At 50.9% G+C, this 21,712-nt stretch overlaps 2 protein-coding genes across 2 annotated transcripts in view; both read right to left on the bottom strand.

Moving 5' to 3' along the window:
* The window catches only part of RASAL3 (RAS protein activator like 3), a 10,426-nt gene extending 6,335 nt beyond the window's left edge, over positions 1-4,091 (bottom strand). The window contains 8 exon segments of the mRNA XM_042783255.1: positions 1-188; positions 795-893; positions 987-1,113; positions 1,754-1,824; positions 2,205-2,266; positions 2,374-2,452; positions 2,579-2,715; positions 3,752-4,091. The exon segment at positions 1-188 is cut by the window's left edge and continues 1 nt beyond it. Coding sequence (XP_042639189.1) covers positions 1-188; positions 795-893; positions 987-1,113; positions 1,754-1,824; positions 2,205-2,266; positions 2,374-2,452; positions 2,579-2,715; positions 3,752-4,091 — 1,103 coding nt within the window.
* Positions 4,092-9,963: 5,872 nt separating this feature from the next.
* PGLYRP2 (peptidoglycan recognition protein 2) lies at positions 9,964-17,234 on the bottom strand. The gene is made up of 5 exons (XM_007957677.1): positions 17,171-17,234; positions 12,686-13,702; positions 11,717-11,927; positions 10,872-11,169; positions 9,964-10,050 (listed from the first exon to the last, which is right to left on the bottom strand). Exons 1-5 carry the CDS (start codon positions 17,232-17,234, stop codon positions 9,964-9,966), a joined length of 1,677 nt encoding a protein of 558 aa, XP_007955868.1.
* Positions 17,235-21,712: the final 4,478 nt, after the last annotated feature.

Genomic DNA, 21,712 nt, shown 5'->3' with positions numbered 1-21,712 from the left:
GGCGGTAGAGCGGTGAAGTGGAAGCGCTCGGCCCAGAAGAGCGGGCCTGGGCCAGTCCGTGGCGCCGTTCGCGCCAGCAGTGCGCCGTCAAGCCAGAGCTCTGCACGCACACCAGTCGCTGCCCGCGGAAGCCCTTTCGCTTCGTGTACCCACACGCTCAGCCACGTCTCCTCCCGCTCCACGTTATCCTGGAGACCGAGTAGAGTGTTAACAGAGGGAAGGGGCGTGGGCAGCGCGGGGCCTCAAGCCCGTGCTCTGTGCCCGCAGTAAGTTCGCTGGGCCCGAGGGGAAGAAGGTGGGGTCACGGGGGTCCCCATGTGGCTACGTGGAAGCTCCTTAGTTTTTCAGGGGTCAAGCGCTCCGTTACTAAGGAGGTTCGAACCCACCCAGAGGCACCTTGGAAGACAGGCCTGGCGATCTCCTTCCAAAAGGTCATAGCTTTGAAACCCAATGGAGCAGTTCTACTTTGCACAGACAGGGTTGCCAAGAGTTGGAGTTGACTGGACGGCAACTAATAATCTGAGAAATGGGGCTCCCGGGTCTGCAGGAGCAGCCTCAGAGAGGGGGCGTGTCGACTCTCTGTTGGTGTGAACAGGGCCATCGCTGAATGGGAGGGGAGGGGCTGGTATTGGACAGGAGGGGGCGCGTCTCAGTGGTTGCAAAAGACGTGGGCGGGGCAGGTGTGTCTCCTGCAGAGACTGACGCTGGCGAGGTTTGGCAATGACGAGATTTGGCAATGACGAAAGGAAGGGGCGGTCCCTGGGTGCTGGGTGGGACTTCTGCGGAAAGCAGACCTGGCTGGGCTGGAACTGGCGACGAAGGTCCTCGATCCAGCGGTCCCTCTCAGCGGCTGAGCGGCAAGAGAAGCAGCGGCTCCCTCCTGCCCACGTTACCTGTTTGGGCAGGAGTCCGGGGATGGGGTTGAGGCCAGGGGTGGAGACAAAGCGTTGGGATTGAGACCTAGGTGGAGGGTTGCCAGCGCTTACCTGGAAGCAGTGGGGTTCCCCCAGCAGGCTGGGGTGCAGCGGCCAGACCCTCACGTCCTGCTCGGCACCCAGGTCTAGCTCTGAGAGTGTGGCCAGCGATTCCCGCGAGCCCAGAGCATTGGGGGACCTGGTGAGGGGTGAGCAAGGGCAAAGGGTCATTCTGCACGTGCACACCCTCAAGGGTGTAGAGAAGCCAGGATTAACTTGAACCTAAACTGGATCCTGTTTCTTCCCTCCCTCCAAGCCCCCTATGGCTCTTCAGCTCAGGATAACCCCCAAACTCCTGGTGATGTCTTGCATGAACCTACATAGTCCAGTCCTTGCAACCTGTAGACCTCATCACCCTCCACTCCTTCACTCACTCTCTCGACTCCAACCGCATCTGCTTTCATTTTGTCCTTTGAACATGCAAAGCTCATTCTTGCCTTTTGGCCTGTGCACATGCTGTTCCTTCTGTCTCGAATGCTTTTCCTTGCCCCTTTTGGCCTGGTTAACTTCCACCCACCCTTCAGATCTCAGCTCAGGAGTCACTTGTCAGGGAAGCTTTTCCTGACACTCCCAGTCTAGAGTGTTGATTTAGCTGTTCTATCCTTATGGACTGAGGGCTGGGTCCACCACCGAGAGTCAGTGATCCTAGTGTCATGCAACTTGGGGCAGGGCACAGAGGAGGCAGCAGGAGGTGTTTGATAAAGATCTGAATGAAAGGTAGAGGAAGGGGAGGAGGCAATGCTGAACCCCAGGCCCTCTGACCCCTCAGAGACTCTTACCCATCCCGAGGAGTATTGGCTCCCAGTTCTGACCTGGCCTTTTTCTTCTCTTTCAGCCTTTTGAGTAATCCCTGTGGAGAGGGAGATGTCACCTGGATGGGACCCAATGTTTTGTCCTCAGCTCCTTCTTCACCCCCAGGGTCTACCTAAGGATCTGCTGGTTTTAGAGGACCACAAGCTTAGGCTGCTTTAGCAGGAATAATAATAATAAGGCGAACCAACAGCTCCTGTTATTGAAACATCTAATCATGTTTTTCTGATTCTTCATTGAGTTCTCAAATACAGCCTTGAGAGGGAAGTTCTTTCATTGGTTCCATGTGACAGATGGAAACACGGAGGGACAATGAGCTGCTCAGGACCACACAATTAAGAATCCCCTTTGAACTCCAAGGTTCTTGGAGTCTTTAATCTCTCCCCTTCCCATCCCTCCCATCTCTGCTGACTATCTTACCCGAACATTGTGAACCTGGTTGGGACCAGCAGCCTCTGGTTCAGTCCTTCCAGGTGTCCGATCTGTAGGTGGTCATGGGTGGGAGATTAGGGCTTTGGGATCATCTTAGATTTTGCCTCACCTTGAGAGTCTCCCAATCACCCCAGTCCTCTCCACTCCTCAAGCTTACCTGGATCCCTGAGGTTCCCCATGGCTACTTGGATGCTGGTCTCAGAGCTTCCACTCCCCACCCGGGGCCGTCGGATACCCTGTTCCCCCAAAGGAGAGGGCAGTCAGATAAGGGGGGCAGGCAGGCAGGCATGCAGAGGGAGAGGCAGACCATTTTCCAGTCTTTGTCACATCCCTCCCCTCCCCACCCATCTGCTTCCTCTCACCTCCTCCTCACCCCCAAGTAGCACCAGTCTTCCATCAAGCAGTGTGAAGCCCCCGATGTCCCAGAGAAGCACATCAGGTGCAGGGGCCTTGGGGATCTGTGGGGCAGGAGGCTCTGGTTCTGGCTCCAGCTTTGGCTCTGGGCAGAGGAGGAGGTACTGGGGACCTGGGAATCCTTTCCTCTCCCTCAGACCCCCTCTTCATTTATCAAGATTTACTAGGAGTTCCATTCCAGATGCCTTGCCTTCTTCCCACCACCCATGTCAGGCTGTGTGACTTGGTCAAGTCTCTACCCCTCTCTGGGCCTTGTTCCCAACAACCATTTGACTCATGGGGAAACTGAGGTTCAAGGAGGTGAAGAAACTGATATGGAGACTTGAGGGCTGGAGAGCAGGAGGCATCTAAGATGGATAGCCAGGCAGGAGATGATGAACTCAGGCCATTGGATATGAGAAGAGATCCATTGGAGCTGAAAACCATTTGGCATCTGCAGATTTTCCCACCCTACTATGTAGCCAGTACTATGTCAACTGTTCCACATGCCTTTTCTCTTTACCCCTCCAACAGTCCTATTATAATCCCCTGTTTCACTGAGAACACCATGGCCCAGAGAGTTTGAGTGACTTGCCCAGGGTTACACAGCTTGTGAGTGGTTGAGCCAGGCTTCAGACACAAACCTTCTGTCTCTTAACCAAGACAGTGGTAGGTTCCAGAGATTGTAATACAAGACAACAGCTGTGGTCCCCTATGTAAGTAACCAATCTAAAGTGGAAACTGTTCAAGAGAACAGTAAGTGGTCAGGCTGGAGGGCAGGAGAGTAGGAGCCAGCTGAGATGGCTTTCGAGGTAGAAGAGGATGAGCCCGGTCCCTCAGGTCTGAGAGACCTGTGGAGGCCGACGGCCACTTGGCATCTGGACAGTGCTACTGTAGGTCTATTCCTTGTCTCTTCTCCAGTCTGGGCCCCCCACATCTTGGCCATTCCCCTCAACTCTCAGGGCCTGGGTTAGGTGGAAAGAGGGAAGAGAGCAGCTGGGCCCCAGCCACTTCCTGCTGAGCTTTCGCACTCCCCACAACTTCCTGTGTCTGTCGGGCTGATGCTCTGGAGGCAGACAAAACTCGAGCATCCGGCCTCCCAGCCCGGCTCAACCCAAGCTCAGGGTGAGGGACCCACGTACCTGGGGCCTCCGGCTCGGGCTCGGGCTTGGGCTCATGCTCCGGCTCCAGGGGTGGGCTCTTATGCTTCCCCCAGAGGGTCTTGGATAGCCGCAGGCGGCTGGTCCGTGGCTCTTTGGGGGGCGCAGAGAGGACACGACGGAACAGCGAGCGAGGTGCTGGCTGGCTGCTGACTGTGGTCTCCGGGTGGCTCAGCGCCCTTCCCCAGCCTGTGAGGCGGCCCCAGCGGAACCCTCCAGCCCCCTTCTCACCGCTACTCCCTGTGTGCCAGCAGTAGGAGCTCAGTGGGGTGGGGGCTGTGAGCTGGGTTTGGGAGGCCTGGTGGGGCGACGGTGGGTCCATGGTGAAGGATCCCCTGGGGAATGAAATGCTGACAGTTCTGCCCGAATGCCACCCTCCTCTCAGTTCCCTCCCCACTCTCAGCTCTGCCACCATGGACCCCCTTGGGGGCGCACATACTCCCTTCCCACTGAAGCTCCCTTACCTCGGTTTCCTGACCAGCCTTAGACTCAGCAGCGTCTGCACCCTGCCTGGCTTCCTCCTGCTGAACCCAACTCCACGTGACCCTGTCTGTCCCACCCCACCCCACAACCAGGCTGAGGGCACAGCAGGGGCAGGATGCTGAAGGGAGAAGAGGTGGCAGCAGGCTTCTGTCCAGAAGGACCCAGAGTCCCTCACTGACCAGGAGACAGCCTCTCTGAGCCTCAGTTGCCTTCTCTGCAAAATGAGCGTGGGCTGGTGAGAGCATGGAGCAACTGGAACTCTCATCCACTGTGGCAGAATGTAGAGAGATTCCACGTTGGAAAACTGTGTGGCCTGCTCTACTGACATTGAACACAACACTCCTCTCCCGCACCCAGCAATCCCACCGTGAGCTGCCCAGCAGAGATTCCTGTTGATGTTAGTTGATGTTGAGTCGATTCTGACTTATGGTGACCCCATGGGTGAGAGAGTAGAACTGTCCCAGAGTAGAGCTTTCTTGGATGTAATCTTAATAGAAGCAGAACACCGGGACTTTTTCTCCTGAAGTACTGCTGGGTGGTTCAACTGCCATTTAGGTTAACGGGAACACAGACTGTTTGTGCCGCCTACAAACTTTTTTTTTTTTTTAAGTAGATGAATAAATAAATATATACCACTTATTGTCATCGTATATATACTGTTGTTGTTGTTGTTGTGTGCCGTCGAGTCAAACCTGACTCATAGCGACCCCTCCTTGGGGGTATCACTACGGAAGTAGGATTGCCCAACCTTCCTTCTGAGGAGTGGCTGGTGGGTTTGAACCACCAGCCGTCTGGTTAGCAGGCAAGTGTCTTAGCCACTATGCTACCAGAGCTCCCGTATATATACTATATATGTTATATGTGCATATCTATATGTGTACACATATATATACAAATATATACTATATATTTTGTTATTGTTAGGTGCTGTTGAGTTGGCTCCAACTCATAGTGACCCTATGCACAACAGAATGAAACACTGCCTGGTCTGTTATATATATATATAATATATATAATATTACATATATATATAATTATATATACAATTATATATATATATATATATATTTGATGACAACAGGTTTCCAAGGCTGTAATCTTTATGGAAGCAGACTTCTGTTAACCTGCTGGTGGGTGTGAACTGCTGTATTTTCAGTTAGCATCCGAGTGCTTAACCACTATGCTACCAGGATATTCTCTCTCTCTCTCTCTCTATTGTTGTTGTTATGTGCCGTTGAGTCAGACTTGACTCATAGCAACCCCCCCTTGGGTTTCTGAGGCAGTATCTCTACGGAGCTCTGGTAGCATAGTGGCTAAGACATTTGCCTGCTAACCAGACGGCTGGCGGTTCAAACCCACCAGCCACTCCTCGGAAGGAAGGTTGGGCAATCCTACTTCCGTAGTGATACTGCCTCGGAAGCCCAAGGAGGGGTCGCTATGAGTCGGGTTTGACTCGACGGCACATAACAACAACAACAACAATCTCTACGGAAGTACGTTGCTCAACCTTCCTTCCAAGGAGTGGCTGGTGGGTTTGAACCACCAGTCTTCTGGTTAGCAGTCAAGTGCCTTAGGCACTACACTACCAGAGTGTATGTGTATATATATGTGTGTGTGTGTGTGTGTGTGTGCATATATATATATAGAGAGAGAGAGAGAGAGAGAGAGAGCTCTGGTAGCATAGTGGCTAAAGCACTTGACTGCTAACCAGAAGGATGGCGGTTCAAACCCACCAGCCAATCCTCGGAAGGAAGGTTGGGCAATCCTACTTTCGTAGTGATACTGCCTCGGAAACCCAAGGAGGGGTCGCTATGAGTTGGGAACGACTCGACGGCACATAACAACAACAACAACATATATATATATAATTGTAATGGGTATATTGTTATATTGTTGTTGTAATGTGCTGTCGAGTCGGGTCACTACAGAAATAGATTGCCCCATCTTCCTTCCGAAGAGTGGCTGGTAGGTTTGAATATATGTGTGTGTGTGTATATATATATATAGCAAAAATTTGTCATTTCAACATATTTTACATGTATAATTCAGTGACATTAATTACTTTCATGGTGTGCAACTATCACTATCCGTTTCCAAGTTATGCTACCTCCCTTAACAGACCCCCCCAGGAAATGACCCCCCCTTTCCTCCTCCCTCCCACCCTTGGTAACCACTAATAAGCTTTGGTATCTATACATTTCATATAAATGTATGCTATTTGTAATAGCCCCAAGCTGGCAATAGCATAACTGTCCATGTACAGCAGAATGGATACATTGGGGTCCCTCCACAATGGAGTACTACTACACAGCAGTGAAAACAATCAAATTACTGCATAGCTCAGGCGAATCATAAACCCAATGATGAGCAAATAACAAAACAACACCAAAACAAAAACCCAAGTAGACAATCAAGAGTTTAAACTGAATGACTGTATTTATGTAAAGTTCAAGAGTAGGCTCAACTATGTATAACAAGACAGAATAGTGACTGGGAAGGGATATGAGGGGGGCGCTGGGAGCTGGTCATATTTTATTTCTATTTTTTTATCATTACAAACAAAACAAAACAAGAAAACCCAAACCCACTGCCATCGAGTGGATTCCCAAGGCTGTATGTAAATCTTTACAGAAGTAGATTGCCTCATCTTCCTCCCGCGGAGCAGGTGGTTTTGAACCGCTGACCATCTGGTTAGCAGCCAAATGCCTTACCCTCTATGCTACTAGAACTCCTTATACTTTTTATCATTTTTGAGGTGAAATTCACATAACATGAATTTATGTGTTCTGTTCCTGGAGCTGGTACTGGTTGCAGAGATATGTTTCTTTTTGAAAATCCATTGAGCTACAGAAACACTTTTTATGTGCTTTCTGTATCTCAGCTATACCTCAATCAATGTTTACTTGGATAAAAGATGTGGGTAGATGTTGTTCTGAGAAATATGTGAGTCAGCATGAAAGTTAACAGAATGCCTGGAGCCAGAGGGGGGTGGGGGATGGTTTTGGGCCAGCCAGCCCCTCTCTCTCTGTATGTGACCCCAGGCAAGTCACTTCCTCTCTCTGAGCCTTGGTTTCCTTATTTGTACAAAAGGATGAGAATATCAGTTTCAAAAGGTTCATACTGTGAGCCTTCTTTTATTCAACAAGTGCTTCCTGGGGGCCTATTATGTGCTGGGGGCTGGAGAAGCAAGGGGAACTAAAACTCAGAGACCACAGGCCGGTGAGGGAGACAGACTTCACATTTCTAGCTGGACTGGAGTAGTGCTAAGCAGAAGTGATGCTCTTTAGGCTGGAAAAATCAGGTAGGGTCTCTTTGAGGAGATGACATTTGTTGTTGTTGTTATGTGCCGTCAAGTCAAACCGGACACATAGCGACCCCTCCTTGGGTTTCCAAGGCAGTATCACTATGGAAGTAGGATTGCCCAACCTTCCTTCCGAGGAGTGGCTGGTGGGTTTGAACCACCAGCCGTCTGGTTAGCAGGCAAGTGTCTTAGCCACTATGCTACCAGAGCTCCTGGAGATGACATTAAGAACCTGAAACAAGACAAGGAGCTGACCATGGGAAGAGTGTGCCAGGTAGAAGGAACAGTTTGTGCAAAGGCAGATATGACCAGAATCCATGGGATGGGGCATGGGGAAAGGTTGCACAAGACACACACACACTCACACACACATACACAGCTGCCTCAGATGGGTCTCAAATTCAGAAGGGGGCACTGGACTTAGTTTAATGCTGTGCTGTTGCCCTCTAGAGGACCCTAAGCGGTGTAAGTAGTTTACACTGGTGGCGTAGTGCCTAAGGCATTTGACTGCTAACCAGAAGGTAGGTGATTCAAACCCACCAGCCACTGCGTTGGGCAATCTACTTCCATAGTGATACCGCCTTGGAAATCCAAGGAGGGGTCACTATGAGTTGAAATCGACTCGATAGTGAATTGGTTGGTTTGGTTACTAACTGAAAGTAGAGTCCCTGTGTGGCCCAAACAGTTAGCACTCACCTCCTGCCTGATGATTGATGGTTTGAATCCACCGAGAGATGCCTCGGAAGAAAGATCTGCTGATGTACTTCCAAAAGGTCATAGCCTTGAGGGCCCTATGGAGCATGGCTCTATTGTGCACACATGGGGTCACCATGAGGCCCAGTCAACTCGATGGCAATGGTTAGTTGTTTTTTTCATTTTGGTCACTGTCTTGAAACTCCTAATTTTTGAATATAGGGCTCTACCTTTTCATTTTGCATGGGCCCCCCAAGTTATGTAGCCTTCCTTTAGGAGGGGGATCTTTACTGAGAGCCAAAGACCTTTCTGCTGGAGCCACAGTGTATGAGCAGTTACACACCTTAGATGTGCTCACCTCATTCGTATCCCCTCAGGCCACCCTCTGCTGTACTCTAGCAGAGCTGCTTGCTGTCTCCCCTCAGGTGTATTTCTTCAGCCTTTACCATTTCCCAGTACACTGTCCCCCTCCCTACTCCTGGGACCTGCATCTTTGCCTAAGGGTTTTCTCTGGCAGCTAGAGACCCCACTGCCTATTATGGATTGAATTGTGTCCTCCCTCCACATACCCCAATAGGTATTGAATTCTGGTCCTGCTCCCCTTGTACTTGTGGATGTGATCCTGTTGGGAAACAGGGTTTCTTTTGTTATGTTAATGGAGTCATACCTAAGAAGAATGGATCCTAAACCTAATCACTTCTGAGCTATGTTGTTGTTGTTGTTATGTGCCATCGAGTCAGCCCTGACTCATAGCGACCCCTCCTTGGGTTTCCGAGGCAGTATCACTACGGAAGTAGGATTGCCCGACCTTCCTTCCGAGGAGTGGCTGGTGGGTTTGAACCACCAGCCTTCTGGTTAGCAGTCAAGTGCCTTAGCCACTATGCTACCAGAGTTCACCAGAATAGACACAGAGACACACCCATGGGGAAGACAGATGCCATGTGAGGATCGTCTACAAGCCAGAGAACCCAAGGAACCAAGGAATGTCCGAGACTACCCACAGGGAAGGAATTGGTTTGGATTTTACCCTCCAGAAGGTAAGAATAAATTTCTGTTCTCTAAAGTCACCCACTTGTGGTATTTGTGTTATAGCAGCACTAGGGACTAAGACACTACCTATGTGACAAGCCACCCCAAAGTGTCAGTAAATTAACAACTCCTTGAGAATAGCCCTGAACCAATGATTGAATAGGTTGGTGAATCAGTATCCCAGCTCCCTTGGCCTTGGGTGGGATGACTCTGAGGAGTCTGCCCTATGATGTCTGTCTCCCTGAGGTCTTCAGGCAGATTGACCCCAGTTGCCCACAGTGGGAACTCGCTTGATAGCACACCCTATACTGGCCTCCCTCTTTCCCCTCCTGCTACTCCCCTACTGCTCTACTGGGGTTTCCTGGGATCACCTTCCAAATAAATGATAAAAAAACAAAACAAAACAAAAAATTCACTGCCATTGAGTCGATTCCAACTCATGGTGATCCCCTTTGGATTTCCAAGGTGGAAATCTTTACAGAAGTAGATTGTCTATCTTCCTTACATGGAGTGGCTGGTGTGTTTGAACCACCAACTTTCTGGTTAGCAGTCAAATGCCTTAGGCACTATGCCACCAAAACTATGTGCACTGGAATTTCTGTCTTAGGACTTGCTTCTGAGGAACCCACCTAAGTCAGTACTTGGTAAACACAGATGACACATGCACATAGCTCTTTGCATGGTCTCTTTATTGGGGGTCTGTAGCTGGCAGGATTGGTGGTGGCTCCCTCCTGGGCTTCCAAGAGGCCCTCCTAGCAGCTCTTGGCTTCACATCCTAGAAAAGGAGAGAGTGTGAGACTTGGTGGTGGGAGGCTAGGTATGCTGTTCCCAGGGTGAGACTCTGGATGGGGTAGGGAACTGAATCTCAAAGTGAAGGGATGGGTACGAAGCTGACTGCAGGCCAGGGTGCGTGGATTGATAGCTTAATGAAATGGAATGGCCAAGTGCAGGTAGCCTGAGGTGTGGAGACTGAGTCCAGGTGCCATTACAGACGGTTGGTGGGAGAACATTAAGAGGCTGAGGCTGTGTTGGCTGGGCCTAGGTTGCTCCAGCATGAGAGTCAATCAAGGGTCAAGGAGAGAGGGACTAGACAAGGGTCCCTGGGGCTGTGATTGGGCAGAGGATCAGCAACACAGCATCAGGGGCTGGAGAGAGATTGGGCAAAGCGGTTTTAGGTAGGGGCTCAGGGGCAGGCCACTGCCATGCAGGCAGGGTAGGAGAGCAGGGGCCTGGCCAAGGTTGTGTGGGCTGGGATGAGATTGTAAAGGCACAAGGGTTGTGACTTGGGTACAGGCCATGCAATCCAGGTTGAGGTTGGGTGGACAGAGGTGTTGGAGGCTGGGCAATGGACAGAGTGCCTACGTCAAGGGTTCAAAAATGGGGGTGGCGTATGGACAAAAGTGGGGCTGAGGTTGTGCAGGCGGAGGTCTGTGGGCAGTGACTGATGGCTGGGCTGAGGTTACCCGCATGAGAGGGCTGCAAAGGGGGCCAGGGTCCTGGCTGAGGTTGCGTAGACAGGCAAGGGTCAGGGACCACGCTGAGCTTGTGCGCGACAGGGACTCGGGGCCGAGGTATTGCGGACCCCGAATGACTCACAGAGGCGAAGCGCGGCCAAGTGCGCAGGAGGTTGAAGAGTGCGTCGCCCGGACACTCGGTCTTCACAAGCTGGCGGTGGCCAAGCACCTTGTAGTCGGGTCGCAGATAGCCCGAGCGCAGCGCGCAACGCGGGAGCTCGTCACGCATGGTGCGCAGCGCGGCCTCGGTGGGCAGCTCTGCGGTATAGTTGCCCACGAAGGCCACCCCGAAGCCGCGGGAATTGTAGCCACGCGTATGCGCGCCCACGCGGTCCCAGCCTCTGCCCTCGTACACGTATCCGTCCGAGCCTACCACGAAACTAAGGAACAGAGGCCAGAGGCACCATGTGGAGTCAGGGAGGCAGGCCCTATCCTAGATCCTGCCCCTGAGCCAGGGCCACCCCCAGAGCTTGTTCGGCCCGAGTACACCGGCTCCGCCGGGTTCAGATTCTGCCGCACTCGGGGCAGAGACCCGCCAGTCCTCTGGATCTACCTCTGAGCGTCGGCCACGCCCCTTTGTAACAGAGGGCGTGTCTCAGGGCCAGCTCCTGCCCAGTTCAGACCCTGCACCTACCTTAGGTCACGCCCTCATCACTACTAGGTCCCAGCAGGCCCAAGGCCTCGCCCCTTCTCTCAGGCCCCGCCTCTTTCCCTAGTTCCCTCCCTCAACCCGAGCATCTCACAGGCTAGCGATTTCTAGTCCCCATTAAGTCTGTGCCACTATTGCATGTCCGGTCCTCCTCCACCCTGGCTCCACTCACACCAAGTTGTTTCTCGGCCTTGCCAGTTCAGCTTCGACCAAGCCTCGCCCCTCCCTCAGACTCCGCCCATCCAACCTCGGCCCCGCCCCGGCTGGGCCCTGCCCACCTATAGCCGATGTCATCCCAGCCGCGCGTGTCCTGGTGGAAGCGCTGCATGGAGCGCATGCTGGCAGCGCATTGCGCGAAGTCGGTGCATGGCGGCGCGGGTATGTATGTGTGATGCACGTACAAGAAACCCAGCGGCAGCTTCAGCGGCGTCGGCTGGCCCCGGTATGGCGCCGCGCCCCAGCGGCAGCGGGGGTGGATGGCCGGACATTCTGGAAGCGAGTCCAGGGCTGGGGTCAGCATGTGCTACCCCACATGCTGCTTGCACCACCGTAAGAAGGCATATATGGGTCATTTCTCCAGCCCCCTGCCAGATATAGGGATAGTCTAGTTCCCTACCTCCACCCTTAATGGGATCTAACTTAACCACATCTAACCGTGTCCTTGACCTGTTCAGATATCTGCCGTGGCTTTCACACCTTTATAATAAAGTCCAAGAATTTTAGCTCAACCTTCAATGCCTTATACAACCCAGGGCCCAAGCTCTCCCCAGCTTACTCTCTGCCCTGAGCCCTAGAGAAAAGAAGAATCTTATTACACCATCCAGCAAGTCCAAGGGATGGTACGGAATCACCACCTCATTTCGCTACAACCCACCACGTTTCACTGACAAAGTTCAGAGAAGTGGCAACTCACCTAAAATTGCAGCGGGAGTGACTGGCTGAACTCCCATTCAAGCTGAAGCCCCAAGCTTGGTTTCTGCTGAACTTGCCCTGGACTCTTCACACCGCTATGCCTTTGCATATGCTGAGTCCACCATCTGGAATGCCCCCTCTTCCTCCCTTTTTTTGTCAGATGAACTCCTATTCATCCCTTAATACCCAGTGCCAGCATTTCCTCACCTGTGCATCTTCCCCAGACCCTAGGTAGAGCCCTTATTGGCCCCTTTGGACTCTCTCAATCTTGGATTTCCCTTGCCACATAGAGCTGGATGTGTCTTGGAGGGTGGGACCAGGAGGGACCGTCTCACCCAGGAAAGCCTTGGTGAACTCCTTGGTGGCATGGTTGGCCATTTGAGCCAGCTGATCTTGGCTCATTCCTTGCAGCTGGGGGTGTGCAGGCTTCAGTTTCTGTAGCAGAAGGAGGGCCCCCCACACCTGCTGGGCCAGGGTGGGGGCAGAGAACAGAACAGCTCCATTCTGCCTTCGGAAGTTGCTGCGGAGCCCCGGCTCTCCGGCCACACCAGCTCCATAGTACTGGCTCAGCAGGAGGCTGAGGGGTGGCCAGGGCTCAGGGGTTCGGCTCAGATAGTCTCCCAGGAGTGCCCCATCCAGGGCACCATTGAGAAAGGCCATGGTGAGTGGCGTGGCTTTGGGTTCCAGGAGGGTGAAGGTCTGGGGGGCAAGGTGCTGGTCCCAGCAGCCCTCGGTTCCCAGGCCAGGATGACTCTGGGGTCCCTGGAGAAAAGTGAGGCCCAGGTCTATGGCCAGGGTGACTGCCAGGAGGCTGTCCACACTGGTGGGGATTGTGGCTTTGGTATCTGGTGAAGCAGCTTCCACATCTGGAAAGGTGACATCTGGTGAGGTCGCTGTGAGTCTTGGGGAAGTGGCTCTTACCTCTGGAGCGGTGGCTCCAACATCCAGAAAGGTGGTTGTGGCATCCTGAAGAGGGCCTGTGCTGTTCAAGGGCAAGTCCACCACTTTGCGCCCCTGTAGCCCTGCTTTCAGTCCGGCCAGCAGTGGCTGCACGGCCACGGTGGAGCCATCAGGTGCCAGCACCACCCCATACTCCTGCCCACCCTGTACACCATGGTGGGCCACTCTCTCCATCAGGTCTCGAAGCTCTGTGCTCAGCAGGTGGCGGTCCAGTTCCATGGCCTTGAGGCCCTGCCCATACAGCACGAAGCGGTGGAGAGAGTCATGAGGGCCGGTGTCCTGGGATGACAGTAGCCACGTAGAGGCCCTGGATCTGGCCTCAGTCTCTGGTGCCTTCTGTTCGAGCTCACCCAGGGCCTGGATGACGAACTCCATACGCAGGGGCAGGGAGGCTGTAGGAGGGGAGAGCCATCAGCCCCGTGGCCCAGCCCCTCCCCTCCTTGAATGACTGCCCCCCAGACCTCTGTAGTTTCTGAGTACCCCCATCTGACATCCCTGTGATCCCCCAACACTCTCCCTGTGTTGATGAGGAAACTGAAGCATACAGACAATGATTGTTCATGATGCACTAGGCCTTGGATTAAGGAGCTTGGACTGTCTGTGAGCCCTAGGGAGCCATGGCAGGATTATGAGCAGGGGAGGGACATCCTAAGATTGTTTCTTTGGCTGCCATGTGGAGAATGGACTTTTGAAGGATTACAGTAGGAAAGTAAAATATTATAATGAAATGTGCAAAGACCTGGAGTTAGAAAACTAAAAGGGAAGAACATGCTTGGCATTTCTCAAGGTGAAAAAAAAAAAAAAAATTAAGCCTCGAGTTGCAATATTAAAGGATCCTAAGGACAAAATATTGACTGGTACATGAAGCACCAAAAGAAGATGGAAGGAATACACAGAGTCACTGTATCAAAAAGAATTGGTTAATGTTCAACCATTTCAGGAGGTGGCATATGATCAAGAACCAATAGTATGGAAAGAAGAAGTCCAAGCTGCGCTGAAGGAATTGGTATAAAACAAGGCTCCAGGAATGCACAGAACACCCACTGACATGTTCCAACAAATGGATGCAGTGCTGGAGGTGCTCATTTGTTTATGCCAAGAAATTTGCAAGACAGCTACCTGGCCAACTGAATGGAAAAGATTGATATTTGTGCCCATTCCAAGGAAAGGTGATCCAACTGAATGCAGAAATTATAGAACTCTATCATTAATATGGCATACAAGTAAAATTTTGCTGAAGATAATTCAAAAATGGTTGCAGCAGTACACTGATAGGGGACTGAGAGAAATTCAAGCCTGATTCAGAACAGGGCATCAAACAAGGGATAGCATTGCTGATGTCAGATGGATCTTGGCTGAAAGCAAAGAATACCAGAAAGATGTTTACCTGAGTTTTATTGACTATGCAAAGGCATTTGACTGTGTGGATCATAACAAATTACAGATAACATTGGTAAGAATGGGAATTCCTGATCACTTAATTGTGCTCATGAGGAACCTGTACGTAGACCAGGAGACTGTGGTTTGAACCGAACAAGAGGATATTGACTGGTTTAAAATCAGGAAAGGAATGCATCAGAGTTTTATCCTTTCACCATATTTATTTATATGCTGAGCCAATAATTGGAGAAGCTGGACTATATGAAGAAGAACTTAGCATCAAGATTGGAGAAAGATCATTAGCAACCTGTGATAGCAGATGACACAACTTTGCTTGCCGAGAGTGAGGATGATTTGAAGCACTTACTGAGGAAGATCAAAGACTACAGTCTGTAGTATGCATTGCATCTCAACACAAAGAAAACAAAACTCTTCACAACTAGATGAATAAGCAATGTCATGATAAATGGAGAAAAGATTGAAGTTGTCAAGGATTTCATTTTACTTGGATCCACCATCAACGCCCATGGAAGCAGCAGTCAAGAAATCAGATGACATATTGCACTGGGCAAATCTGATGCAAAAGATCTCTTTAAAGTGTTAAAGAGCAAAGATGGCACATTAAAGGCGAAGGTATGCCTGACCGAAGCCATGGCATTTTCAATATCCTCATATGGATGTGAAATCTGGACTATGAACATGGAAGACTGCAGAAGAATTGATGCATTTGAATTGTGGTGCTGGCAAAGAATACCGAAAATATCATGGACTGCCTGAAGAGGGAACAAATCTGTCTTGGAAGAAGTGCTCCTTAGAATGCTCCTTGGAACTGAGAATGGCCAGATTTGGTCTTACCTGCTTTGGTCATGTTGTCAAAAGGGACCATTCCCTGGAGAAGGATGTCATGCTTGGTAAAGTAGGGTCAGCAAAAAAGAGGGAGACTCTAAATGAGAAGGCTTGACACAGTGGCTGTAAGGATGGTGTAGGACCGGGCAGTGTTTTGTTCTGATGCACATGGGGTTGTAGTGAATTGAAGCTGACTGGATGGTATCTAACAACAACAGAGTAGGAAAAGGGAGACAATGTGGAGATGAATGGTGAAGGGTGGGAGCAGCAGGAGGAAGGAAGAGGGCTGTGTCCCTGTATGCACAGGAGATAAGATGAGCAGTTCTTGGTGATGGACTGGCTTTAGGTGGGTTTAGAAGGAAAGGTGTCTTGAAGGATGCCTAGGGGGAGGAGCAGGTTGGGCCCACACCTTGAGGGAAATGTCAGCGGCTGACTCTGGAACCCAACTGGGTGGTGCGAATGGTTAATGTGCTCGGCTGTGTTGGAGGTTCGAGTCCACCCAGAAAGGCCTGGCAATCCACTTCCAAAAAACCAGCTATTGAAAACTGTGGAATGCAGTTCTAGTCCAACACACATGGGGTCGCCATGAGTTGGAATTAACTCAGTGGCAACTGGTTTGTGTTGAACAACAGCTGACATTTGACTAAATCAGTGCCTGAAACTGTCCTAAGTGACATATAACATAACTCATTTAATCTTTACAACCACCCTATGAGGTGAGTCCTTTTATAGATGGGTTACTTGAGACACAGAGAGGTCAAGTTACCTGCCTGAGGTCAGACAGCCAGGAAGTGGCAGGGCTAGGATTTGAATCCAAGAAGGCTTCATCAGCATACTCTCCACCTAGAATCCAGCTTCTTCCCCAGACAGTCCACATTATAATTCCTCTATTAACCTTTGTTCGGGAGCTTGGTAGCGTAGTGCTTAAGGCACTTTACTGCTAACCAGAAGGCTAGCGGCTCAAACCCACCAGCCACTCCTTGGAAGGAAGATGGGGCAATATACTTCCATAGTGATACTGCCTCAGAAACCCAAGGAGGGGTCACTATGAGTCGAATCCCACTCAAGGGCACATAACAACAACACAACAAAGCTTTGTTCGGCCCTAGGAGCTGGCCTCAGGCCTCAGGCAGTCACCTGCCACACCCAAGGCTGGTGGTTCAAACCCACCAGCTGCTCCCCTCCAGGTAGCCAGGCCATCTCTGTAGTAGCTCTGGTAGCATAACCCACCAGCCACTCCTCGAAAGTAGTGATACTGCCTTGGAAACCCAAGGAGGGGTTGCTATGAGTTGGGTCCAACTCAATGGCACATAACAACAGCAAAGCTTTGTTCTTCTCTCTGCCCCAAATGTCCTTCTCTGGTTCTCTACCAAGAAAATCCTACTTCTTCCTGTCCTAGTGCTACTAAAAGTTAGGGTTAGTTAGGTTAGTTAGGGTTTCTTCCAGGAAGCCTTCCCTGTTTTTGCTTCACTCTGCCCTGGTCTTACGAGGCTGGGAGCATCTGTGTTCTCAAATTGGAGGTTACTGGAAGGCTGGATGCATTTTTGGAGCCTCTGGCCTTGCTTCCACATAGGGCTGGGTAGTACTTCTGCAGACTCAAGAGTCCCAACCTAAGCACCTGTCCTCTCACCCACCTGTGCCAGGTTCTGGCCACAGCACCAATCCGAGCAGGATCCATAGGACACCTTGGGCCACCATTGTGGGGTTCTGGTTAACTTCAGTGGAGGTTCAGTGCTGCTGGAAGTACACAGGCATAGAGAACAGAGCAGAGCTTTTGGTCATGGTCAAAGTCCAGGGTGAATGACTTGCTGCCTCTGGCAGAGATATGAGCAGGAGGAGGCAAGGGGGAAGGGTCACCAGCCTCAAGTTCTTCACCATCTTCTCCTGTCTCTCTCACGTTGGGGTCAAGCATGGGAGGCACTGTGGAGGGACTAGAGGCCAGGTAGTTCCAACTCCAGCAAACTCTACCCATTCCCAGGAGAGGTAGAGTGAGGCTAATCCAGCAAGCCCTGCCTGTCCCATGGTGACAGCTTTGTAGCTGTCAGGTCCCTGCTGGACTTAGACTGGCTGTGCTGGAGGATGGGAGAGAAGGGACGACCCTGAGGTTGGTACCTCCTCCTGGCTTCCTTGGTCAAGATAATTCAAAAACAGTTGCAGCTGTACATTGACAGGGACCTACCTGAAATTCAAGCCAGATTCAGAAAAGGACATGAAATGAAGGACATCAGTGCTGATGTCAGATGGATCTTGGAAGAGGAGGTCAGCCGGGGCTGAGTCCTTGCTGAGGCCTGTTGGAGCCCACAAGGGACCAGGAGATGCCACCACCCACCTGGTTCCAGCTGTGTCTCCAAACCACCAGAGGCAGCTTCGAGCAGGGAGAGGGTCTGGGTGTGATAGTCTCTGGCTTAGTCCCTGAGCTTTCCTCTGGGCTCTACCTGGGTTGAAAGTGAGGGGTCTCCGTCTTTCGCGGGTACCTGATGGCAAGTTCCCAAAGGAGTGTGCCTGCCTCCCCTTTATTCTAGCATCAGGTGTGGCTGGGGCTGCAGTGTAAATTGCTTCACCGTGGGCCTCCCACCCCGAAACCAGCCCGGGGAATTTCCAGAAGACCCACCAGGCTGGGGACTTAGCACAGGGTGGGCCCTGGATGAACTGGGAATGCCCACGATGAGCTATGCCTGGGAGTTCCCCAGGGCTCAGCATACTGTGGAAACTCAGGGAGCAGGGGGAAGAGAGAAGAAGGGAGGAAGGGGGGCCACATCCCAGGGGAACCGAGGGGAAATCCTCCTCCAAGCTGGAGTTGGCAAGGATTTGGGTTCAGGGCTCTGCTGGCAGAACTTGTGGGCTGTGTGTCCATCTGCAAGAGAGACTAGGGTGAGGAGAGTGAGGCTTCTGCTTTGGACTCTAAATTTAAGGCAGTGCCCCAAACCCCAGTCATCAAGATAAATAATATTTTATTGTCCTTAAAAAAATGAATGCAAGAAGTCAATGATGTATGTTGTTGTTGTTGTTAAGTGCCGTCGAGTTGTTTCCGACTCATAGCGACCCCATGCACAGCAGAACGAAACACTGCCCAATCCCACGCCAGCCCCAATGATGTATAAAATACCAAAATTTTAGATAAAGATAGAATTTGTAACAGCATCATGCAAAGTTATGTGGGAGCTAGATGGAAAAGGAAAATCAGGAATTCTGATCCTATCTTTGTACCTTACTTGTCTCTCCCTAGTCCCAGCCCTACATCCACCAGGGAGGAGCCCCAGGAGATGAGGTGTGGCCATGCCATGAGATCTCCATCTTAGGCCCACCTAGCCTGGCAATGGCCTTGATTCAGGATCATGAACCCTGGTTTGCTCCTCTGCTCTCCCATGCCAATTAGCAGTGTGGGGTAGCCCTCATGGTTATGTTTGACCATCCATTATCCCCATTTTACCTAGGAGCAGGCTGAGCTCAGAGAGGTTAGGTAACTTGCTCAAGGTCACACAGCTAGAACTGGGGTGTGGCATGGGTGCTGGAAATGCAACCCTCACTGTCAGGGTCACAGTAATTATGACCCTTCATGCCAGGGCAGTATGTTCAGGCTGGCTGCTGAGCACATCACACTCAGAGATCCATGGGCCATCTAGATAGGCAGCTTGGAGTAGGGTTAACCTGTTGTATGTTCAGGCTGGCTGCTGAGCACATCACACTCAGAGATTCATGGGCCATCTAGATAGGCAGCTTGGAGTAGGGTTAACCTGTTGCCATCAAGTTGATTATGACTCATGGTGATCACGTGTTACATAGCAGAGGGGAGCTTCATAGGGTTTTCTTGGTGGTCGACTTCTATAAAGATCACAGCCAAGAAATTGCTATGGAGCTCAGTTCTACTCCATAACACCTGGGGTCTCCATGAGTCGGAATCAACTTAAAGGCATTGGGGCTTTTCTTTCTTTCAATGGAAACAGATTACCAGACCTTTCTTCTGTGGCTCTTCTGGGTGGGTTCAAACCACCATCCTTTGGGCTAGTAGCTGAGTACTTAACTGTTTGCACCACCCAGGAGCTCTGGAGCTGGTTTAGAAGGTGAGTTTAGAGCAGAGGCTGAGTGAAGTTCAATACAAGGAAAGGTCATAGCAGGGGACATTTCTTTTAGAGTCTCTCTAGGATTTGTGACCTCCCCCAGGAAGACTTCCTGATTGCCCCTTGCTACCCACTTCCCACCTTGGCTCCCTGGCTTCAGGTTCTCTCTCTCTCTCTCTTTTTTTTTTTTGCAGATTATATGTTATTCTTTTTTCTTTTTTTTTTTTTGAATTGTGATTTGGGTGAAAATTTACAGAGCAAATCACTTTCCATACAGCAGTTCACATACCCTTTGTCTCATGACATTGACTACCCCAATGCAACAGCTCCCCTCTCACTTCCTCTCAATAGTTACCTCTTCCCTGTGTCCATCACTCCATGCACTCCTGCCCCCTGAGCTGTCTTCCTGTGCATAAATAGGTCTTTCTCCCATGATTGTTCTCTCCAAGGAGCGTATCTACCTCAGGTAAATGTTCAACTCATATAACTGTCTTTTGTTTGGCTGGAAGCCACACGCGTGAGTTCAATTCCAGACCTGAAGGGCAGCTAGGGGCCATAGTCTCAATGGTTCCACCAAGCTCTATCAGATCAGTAAACCTGGTTCCCCCACACACACCTTTTTTTTTTTTTTCCCAAATGATTTTGAGTTTTGTTCCACATTGTTCTCCCTCTATCCAGGATCTCCTACATAGATCCCCCTCTGAATGGTTGACAGTGGTAGCCGGGCACCATCTAGTTCTTCTGGTCTCATGGTCATATAGGCTATGAGGTCATATAGGTACACATGGTGTACCAGTTGCCAGGACTAATTGTTTCCATGAATCTTTGGTTTTCTTCATTCTTCTTTGCTCTGGACAAGGAGAGACCCATCATTGCGTCTAGATGGCTGCTTGCAAGCTTTTAAGATCCCAGTCGCTACTTGCCAAAGTAGAAGGTGGAACAATGTTTTATGTAGTGTGTTAAGCCAATTGAGCTTGATGACCCCTGAGACTATGGTCCCAAGCCCTCAGGTCCAACTACTTGCTCCCTCTGGGTAGCTGGCTGTGACCAAGAAGTGACTTCATCCTTGTTGCTTGTCGCTCTACCATACACCTGGGAATTCTTACAGATCATACAAATACACTTATAGGACCACTGTCTGCCAACCCTATACATGGTCTTGGGTACACTCCCCGCTTCACAGACCTACCTAATAGTTCAGCCTGTCCACCCATCTATCCACCCCTATACCCGTGTTTGCCTTCACCGACAACGCAGTACTATATGTGCAAAAGGGTTCATCTTTGTTGTCTGTACCTCCCATGTACCTCTCTATGTCTACCTCTTCCTCAGTCTGGCTCCAGGTTCTTCCCTTTGACCCAGGCCTCAATTTGCAGCACTGGGAGTCACTGTGTGTGGTTCTCTGTCCCATGGTCTAGGAAAAGCTGAGTCCACGTGGGGCTCCCAGAAGTGCCCAGCTCAGGCCTAGGCACCAAGTAGGCAGCAGGGAGGGATTGCTGAGCACACCAAAGTGCTAAGTGAGGCTATGGGGTCACTTTGGAACCCACAGGCACACCTGTACACACACACATGCAGACACTAGCACACCCCAGGCACTTGAGCTGGGCTGGGCCTGGGAGGCATCAGAGAGGCCAGCAACCACCAAGGGATTACCCCCATCCCACACTTCCCTCCCACCTTCTGAGGTCCATCTGCCAGGCTAGGTCAAGGCCCTCCATGCTGCAGACCGACCAGGGGCCTCAAGAGAAGAGCCCCCAATTAGGCTGGGGCCAGCTCTAATGGAGGTATCCTTGACACAGATAGCCACAGCTGTGGGCCCTGGATCCAAGTGAGGCTGTGATCAGGGCCAGAGAATGGGGAGAAGGAACTTAGGACGGTAGGGCTGGGCCTGGGACCAAGCTAAGAGTTAATGATATCCACTAGGGTACCAGTCATGATAATAATAACAAAGATCCCAAAGCAACCTGGTTAAGATGAGAAGCTGTGATGTGCTGGGCTCTAAGTTTTTATATTTTAAATTTTTTATTTTTATTTTTTTTGTGTTGATTGTATACATAACACACCATTTTAACCATTTCTACATGTACAATTCAGTGACATTGATTACATTCTTCGAGT

The sequence above is a fragment of the Orycteropus afer genome, unplaced genomic scaffold, assembly GCF_000298275.1.
Source record: "Orycteropus afer afer isolate SDZICR_OR568_19922 unplaced genomic scaffold, OryAfe1.0 scaffold00772, whole genome shotgun sequence".
Classification (NCBI taxonomy): Eukaryota; Metazoa; Chordata; class Mammalia; order Tubulidentata; family Orycteropodidae; genus Orycteropus; species Orycteropus afer.
This window is presented reverse-complemented; position numbering and strand designations above follow the sequence as displayed.

What these genes read in the sequence shown, in the direction of transcription:
- PGLYRP2 (XM_007957677.1), bottom strand. Translation starts at nt 17,234, where the DNA reads ATGGTGGCCCAAGGTGTCCTATGGATCCTGCTCGGATTGGTGCTGTGG. An exon ending in GTGGCCAGAACCTGGCACAG is followed by an intron (nt 13,703 to 17,170) that starts GTGGGTGAGAGG and finishes CCCCTCCTACAG; the next exon opens with CCTCCCTGCCCCTGCGTATG. An exon ending in TGGGATGACATCGGCTATAG is followed by an intron (nt 11,170 to 11,716) that starts GTGGGCAGGGCC and finishes TCTGTTCCTTAG; the next exon opens with TTTCGTGGTAGGCTCGGACG.